A 7,206-nucleotide genomic window follows, 5' to 3' on the forward strand; every position below is an offset into this window, starting at 1 on the left:
CTATGAATTCCTTACTATTATTAATTTATTTAGCAAATGTATCCTCTTCGTTGCATTACTCAGCAAAGTTTAAAGTAATTGTTCATGTAAAATTTCTATTAACATTTTCAGTATCTTCAATTTAGATTAAGCTGGAGGTGAACTAATTAAGCTGAAGGTGAAATAAATGGTTAGAATTTTATTTTTCTAAACAATGAATCTATGGAAGTTGTTTCTTCTTTCTCTCTATTTACAACTTATATTTTTACAAATATTTAGAATTTCTCATGTCAAGGAGCGATTCATTCTAGTTACAATTAAAAGGGACTTTCAAATGATTATTTATATGACATCTATCCAGATATTTTATCAATTATTCATTAAGAAAATAATAAACTATAGTAGTAGTCACTTAATTATGATTTTTTTTGTTACTTAACTATGAAAAGTTACAAAATCGTCACTAACTATTTAATGAAATAGTTAGGTAAAAAGACAAAATTGAAATCAAGTAATCATTTTTCATAGTTAGGTGACTAAAAAATAAAGACCATAATTAAATGAATACTAATATAATTTACCCAAAAGAGTCACCAATCTTAGACAAGCGTTGAGCTTGGTTTTTTTTTTTTTTACAGAATTTTTAAATTTTAAATGACATATTTATAAATTATTCAATCAAGATGATTTCTTTAATATTCCTTTTTCGCAATGTTTGGAATTGAACTGTCTCATAGAATGTTTGAATTCTCTACTTCCATGGGAATACTATTTCGGTGATAATATGGGGACTATGGAAGTGTCGAAATGATCGTGTTTTTAAGGGAGAGGGTGATGTGCCGACGCAAGTTCTGGAATATGCGAGTGTTTCTGTAAATGAAATTAATTGAGCTTATCTGACTTTAGCCGCACAGATCCATCGTGGACCACGTTGGGTTTCATGGCGCAATATCCTCCGACAGATTGTTATATTTTGAACACAGATGGGGCGCTGCGGTCTCGTTCGAGCATGGTGACGACTGGTGGTTTGCTGCGTAATTTGGCGGATGATTAGATACATGATTTCATGCTGAGAATCGGAAGAACGGACAGCTTGCAAGCGGAACTATGGGGGCTTAGAGAGGGATTGCGGATTGCTAAAGAGTTGAGGGTGTCTCATTTGATGGTTGAATTAGATGTATTGTGAATAATTCAGTTGTTGTCTTGACCATCCATTAAATATTTATATTGTTAACTGTTTATGCTTGATACGTGAAGGCTAGGTAATGGAGGTTCGCCATATCTTCTGTGAAGACGATGGTTGTACGAATTATTTAGCAAATTTAGCGTAGGATGGCACGGATGGACTAATCCGTTTACATAACCCGCCAAATAGTATTCTCCCTTTGCTGCAAGCGGATGTTCTTGGGCACCGGAGAACAAGATTTTAGATTTATTTTTTTATTCTCTTCTTTTTGTAAATATATATATATATATATATATATATATATTCACTTGGCCATTTGAAAAATCTAGACTTTTTTAAATGTTTAATTTTTAACAGTAAATATCTTTATTTTTAAATTATGTAATTAAAAAGTTGACTGTTGGAAACATTGATTCAATTTTTTTAAAATTATTATATTATTTTTAAATAATATATTTAAAAGAATTTCTGCTAAATAATTTTTTATAAATTTATTTTTATTGTTTAATTTAAAATTATTTATTATTAACTAATTAAAAAATAAAAAATAAAACCCGAAACGAAAGATGGGGAATTGATTTAGATATCTATCAAAAGAATCTTGTAAATCATATGTGGCATAACAGTAGCCTCAAATCTGTTGAAAGAAAATCTAACATGGGGGAATCCACATCCAATAGATTGCTGCTGACATGTACATTTCCTGATTCACATAAATCGCCACAACGATCGGCAAACAAAACCAAGTCTAATCTAAAAGCTCTCAGGCATTACCATGGCAACCTCTGCTATCCAACAATCTGCTTTCGCTGGCCAAACAGCTTTGAAGCAGTCCAATGAGCTCGTCTGCAAGGTCGGTGCCGTCGGTGGTGGTCGCGTTTCCATGCGTAGAACCGTCAAAAGTGCTCCAACCAGCATCTGGTACGTTACATTTTGTTGCATGCATTATTCTAATTTATGAGCAAAAAAAATGAGAGTGAGGGAAATATTGTTCTGATTACTTATAAACAGGTATGGCCCTGACCGCCCAAAGTACTTGGGTCCATTCTCCGACCAAATCCCATCATACCTGACCGGTGAATTCCCTGGGGACTACGGGTGGGACACTGCTGGATTATCAGCTGACCCTGAGACATTTGCCAAGAACCGTGAGCTTGAGGTGATCCACTGTAGGTGGGCTATGCTTGGTGCCCTCGGCTGTGTTTTCCCTGAAATTCTTTCAAAGAATGGTGTCAAGTTCGGAGAGGCGGTTTGGTTCAAGGCTGGTTCCCAAATCTTCTCCGAGGGTGGCCTTGACTATCTTGGCAACCCAAACCTCATCCATGCTCAGAGTATTCTTGCTATCTGGGCTTGCCAAGTTGTGCTCATGGGATTTGTTGAAGGGTACAGAGTTGGTGGTGGACCACTCGGTGAAGGACTCGACCCAATTTACCCAGGTGGTGCTTTTGACCCGCTTGGATTGGCTGATGACCCTGATGCCTTCGCGGAATTGAAGGTTAAAGAGATCAAGAACGGCCGCCTGGCAATGTTCTCCATGTTTGGGTTCTTCGTCCAGGCTATTGTCACTGGAAAGGGTCCCATCGAGAACCTTTTCGATCACCTTGCTGATCCGGTGGCCAACAATGCTTGGGCTTATGCCACAAACTTTGTCCCCGGAAAATGAACAACTTAGATGAAGTCATAGTCATAGATGTTTCTTTGAAAGCTGTAATGTTAATCAGTGTTCACTATGATGTGGTTTCACTGCTTATCTTAGGAGCTTTTGTATCATTAATGCTTTGATCTTTTGTAATTGAAATAGTATTTTCTTGATATCACTAAAACATCTGTGGCACATATCTATATTAATCATTTAATTTCCAAAAAAAATAAAATCCTAGTCATTTACCTTAACACACTGAAGTTATTACGAGGATCTAATTCTTACAGTTGGAACCAATTGAGCTGAGGCAATTCATTTTTGAAATGAAGAAAGCAGCTATTATCTCTTGTAGAAATTTTCACGACCATAGATTCTAGAAAGCAGTTTAGTTTAATCCAATGCTTAACTCATGTTGGTTCATATACAATCACCTCCAATTTTACACCACCATTGTCATTGTTTTGGCAGATAAGTAGCATCGGCAGTATCTAAGGTTTAAAGTTTAACAGATGGTTCCACCAAAGATGAACCATCTACTTAGCAATGAAAGCTAATCTGGAATAGCCAGTGCTAGTAGGAAGCATAGATTGAATTTAAAATATCTCCTTGTATCGAGGCGGGACTTGAACTTAAATGAAAATCTAAATTAAAAATTTATATACAATATAGCTTAAATTTAAATACTCAAAAACTTCGATTTTTATTATCATTACCAAAATCTTGTTAACTATATTTGTTTATAAATTAGAACCTAAGTTTAGCCTTGAACTAATCATTCACCCCCGTTTTACCAATTGAACTAAATTCAGGATATAAGTTATACCACAAGTTATATTGTATGGCACGCCATGCCAAAGGGATGTCGAAACAAAAGAGATCATAATACCATGAATTTGTCTTGACCCCTTTGTTTTCAATTGCGGGGTCTCCGGAGAAAGTGGTTCATCCTATGATAAAATGAATGGACATATGCATAGGACAATGTTTTATTATCCATACTTTTTGTGTTTTCATCATTGATTTTGGAAATGAAGTTCATTGTTTCTATTGCCTTTTACATATGGCAACATCAGATTTATTATTTACATTATCAATACGATCAGAATCTAATTACATGATTACCATTAGACTTATGAAATTAAATGAAGTCTTTGATATAATTCCATAAATAAAAAGAAACTAAAGGACATAAAAAAAACTCCGAAATTTATTATTTTCCGATGCTCTGCCTTTTGCCCCTAAAATATAAATGAAATAAAACAAAGGTGTAAGTTGAAATCAAATAAAAAGAAACAATATGCATCCAAAACGTGCCAGTGAATGCACCGTCTTCTTCGAAGCTAACTTGGATTTTTCAAAGACAAGCCAACACTTGATTACCTAACCATTTATTCCCCAACAAAGCTTGCTTCCAAATACTACTCTCCAAACCCATTTGGACTCTCATCTCTCACGCTTTATCCTCCCTTAAACAAACTACATTTGCCTACATCCATCAATCCACCCCTACCTACACTAGCCTCTTTACTTTTCTTCTTGTATTTTGCTGCACAGCAGTCGATTCTCCTTTAATATTACATCACCCACAATCATTTGGGATGCCAACAAATTAGTATACATTAATGCAGGGACTTAAATGCTGCCGTAGACCCATTTTCGGTTGTATCGTATCTATTATATTACAGAATGATCAACCATCTCCTATAAATACATCTAAATACTCAATTGTGTTTGAGCCACAAAGGAAAAGATTTTTTTTCATATAATGGGTAGGCAAAGTGGGGATCCTACTATGGCTAGTTCCTCGATTGCACTTTTACAAGAAAGATTTAGGCAGCTGCAGAAGGTTAGACAAAAGAGAGAAGCTAAAGAGCTTCTGAAACTATTCTCTGAACCCGATCGTGCTGGCTCGACCAAAAGCTACGAACCCGAGGTGCATCTACCATACAGGCACCCCCAGCAAGACTCGCTCACTCTTGGACTGAACTCACTGAGCAGGCAAACCGATTTCAGAGCCATGGGAATCCCTGCATCAACGAGCTTATGGACTAATAGTGCACCAACTTCAAGCAGTACTTCAAAATATTTGGAGAACTCTGATGTTGATACTTCTCTTCATCTGTAGATCGGAAAGCCTTAATATGTGTCATAATATCTTTGTTAACTTATCTACTCTCTCTTTCCTCTTGTGTTTTTTTGGTCTGTAAGATTGAAAGAGTAATATAACCATATATATTTACTGATAATATACATTGCTGGGTATATGTCTTCAATTTTTCTTTAAATTTTCCATCACATTTAGGGTTTCTGATCATCGAACCTCGGCATTCATCATAACTTAAAGTGAATTAGTGCCAAAATCATTCAGTATAAAGTATTGCTAAACCCAATCTGAAAAAAGGAACAAAAAAAAAAAAAAAGAACCGCAAATACAAGCAGATTCCTTTTCCTTATTTCTTTTCATAGGAAAGATGATTGGGTTGTTCAATAATGTGGAGCTTGCTTGTACTGTAGTGGCATTGTTTATAACAGATATAGTTTGGTTATTCACTTACATTGTAAAGTTGGGTTGATGCGGTTTGTTGTGACTTTTATGTAATGAGATGCCACCGATCTTTGTATATGTTGCTTTCCCTTTTCTTGTTTGACTGTGTTTCTTCATTTGTCTTTGTTTTTTTTTTTTTACATTGGAACTTGTATGTCTATTTGATCCATAAGTCGTCCGTGGTATAAAGTTGAAGTTGTTTTAGTCGCTGGAACATTTGCATTTGGAAACAAATAACATTTTGACCTTTCTACTCCACTTTTATATCTTTCCTACCACTATTATACAACCAGACCGGTCCATTGAATTAATGATTTGATTATTTTTCGGAAGTCCCTATAATACTATATAAAGTTCATTTTAGTCTTTAAATTAAAATTGTTCCGAATTAGATCTTGTAAAATTTATTCAAACCATGACACTATTACAATTTTTCAATAATTGCTGATTGTTGACACCATTTTTTTTGAATAAAACAGGGTCGACTTGGGTTTTGAAAAATGAAATCGAATGTGGGAGTCGCCACCAATCTTTTTTTAATGAGGTGTGATCGGGTCACCTCGTAAAAGTGGTTGTTTTTAATAAACGATTTGATTTTATTAAAACAACGATTTTGGTCCACGAAATTCAAAAAAACGGGTTCGGGAGTCAGCTACGTACGAGGAAGGATTAGCACCCTCATAACGCCCAAAATTGGTACCTAGTTGATTAGTTAATGTCTTAATGTTGAAAATTGAAAATTTTGAAGAATTTTTAAAAATACGATCCTTAATTTTTTAAAAGAAAACTTATATAAATCAAATTACTCATTAAGACTCTCTCATTTCAGAAAAAGAAAATGTCACACCCAATGCGTTAGGGCACGATATTTTACCTCTTCAGAAATGAGCTTGTCTAAAAACTTGCATAATAAAGTTTAAAAGGGTGTTCGATTGTTTAAGTCATGTGAAAAAATTGCAACCCAATACGTTAGGGTACAATTTCTTTAAATGTTAAACATTGAATATTGCATTTATTTTGGAAAATCTTCGTCTCGAGAAATCAACGTGTCAAATCCAATGCATTAGGACACAACGTATTGAATTCTCGATAATGAGCTTTTATTTGTGTTTTTGTTTTAAAGAGCACTCTCGGTTACTTAGATTCAAAGAAGAAAATTGGAACCCAATACATTAGGGTTCAATTCTCTCGAAGATCCCAAATACCGAAAATTGTTTTTATTGTGAAATTTTAGTTTTGATAAATCCGAGTAAAAATGGATGCAAAATAATGATAATGATGATAACGTAAGTAAAATAACATGAGCAAAACAAAATATAAATAAATAATAAGACTAATATAAAAACAATCGCACGAGCACTATAACAAATAATAAGCAGATAAAAACTAAAGCAAGAAAAATAACAATAATGTACATATAAATAAATAAGTGAATAAAATTAATAAAATTATAAAATATTAAGGATATATATATGCATATATATATATATAAAATTATGAAAATACGAAAGATCTATGTACGTAAATATATGTATGTGTACATTTATGTATACATATAAAGTTATGAGAAAATAAAAAAATAAAAAGATAGGTATATGTATACTTAAAAAAATAAAAATAAAAATCGCATGTAGATATATATATTATGTGCATGTATGCATTGGAAAACATATAAAACATATGTACACATGAATTATAAACTATAGAAAACACATAAGAAAATATAGATTTTAAAATATAAGAGTATGTAAGTACGTATATACAAAAATTTAAGATGCAAATATAAATACATACATGTGTATAAATTATAAAATATAAAAAGCGTATATATGCATGTAAATATTAAATATGTAC

At 33.3% G+C, this 7,206-nt stretch overlaps 1 protein-coding gene across 1 annotated transcript; it reads left to right on the forward strand.

The window, feature by feature from the left end:
- Nucleotides 1–1,885: 1,885 nt before the first annotated feature.
- LOC105802910 (chlorophyll a-b binding protein 151, chloroplastic) lies at nt 1,886–2,988 on the forward strand. The gene is made up of 2 exons (XM_012634818.1): nt 1,886–2,086; nt 2,177–2,988. The coding sequence occupies exons 1-2, from the start codon at nt 1,941–1,943 to the stop codon at nt 2,826–2,828; spliced, it is 798 nt and encodes a 265-aa protein (XP_012490272.1). The 5' UTR covers nt 1,886–1,940; the 3' UTR covers nt 2,829–2,988.
- Nucleotides 2,989–7,206: the final 4,218 nt, after the last annotated feature.

The sequence above is a fragment of the Gossypium raimondii genome, chromosome 7 (assembly GCF_025698545.1).
Source record: "Gossypium raimondii isolate GPD5lz chromosome 7, ASM2569854v1, whole genome shotgun sequence".
Classification (NCBI taxonomy): domain Eukaryota; kingdom Viridiplantae; phylum Streptophyta; class Magnoliopsida; order Malvales; family Malvaceae; genus Gossypium; species Gossypium raimondii.

What these genes read in the sequence shown, in the direction of transcription:
- LOC105802910 (XM_012634818.1), top strand. Translation starts at nt 1,941, where the DNA reads ATGGCAACCTCTGCTATCCAACAATCTGCTTTCGCTGGCCAAACAGCT. An exon ending in AGTGCTCCAACCAGCATCTG is followed by an intron (nt 2,087 to 2,176) that starts GTACGTTACATT and finishes ACTTATAAACAG; the next exon opens with GTATGGCCCTGACCGCCCAA.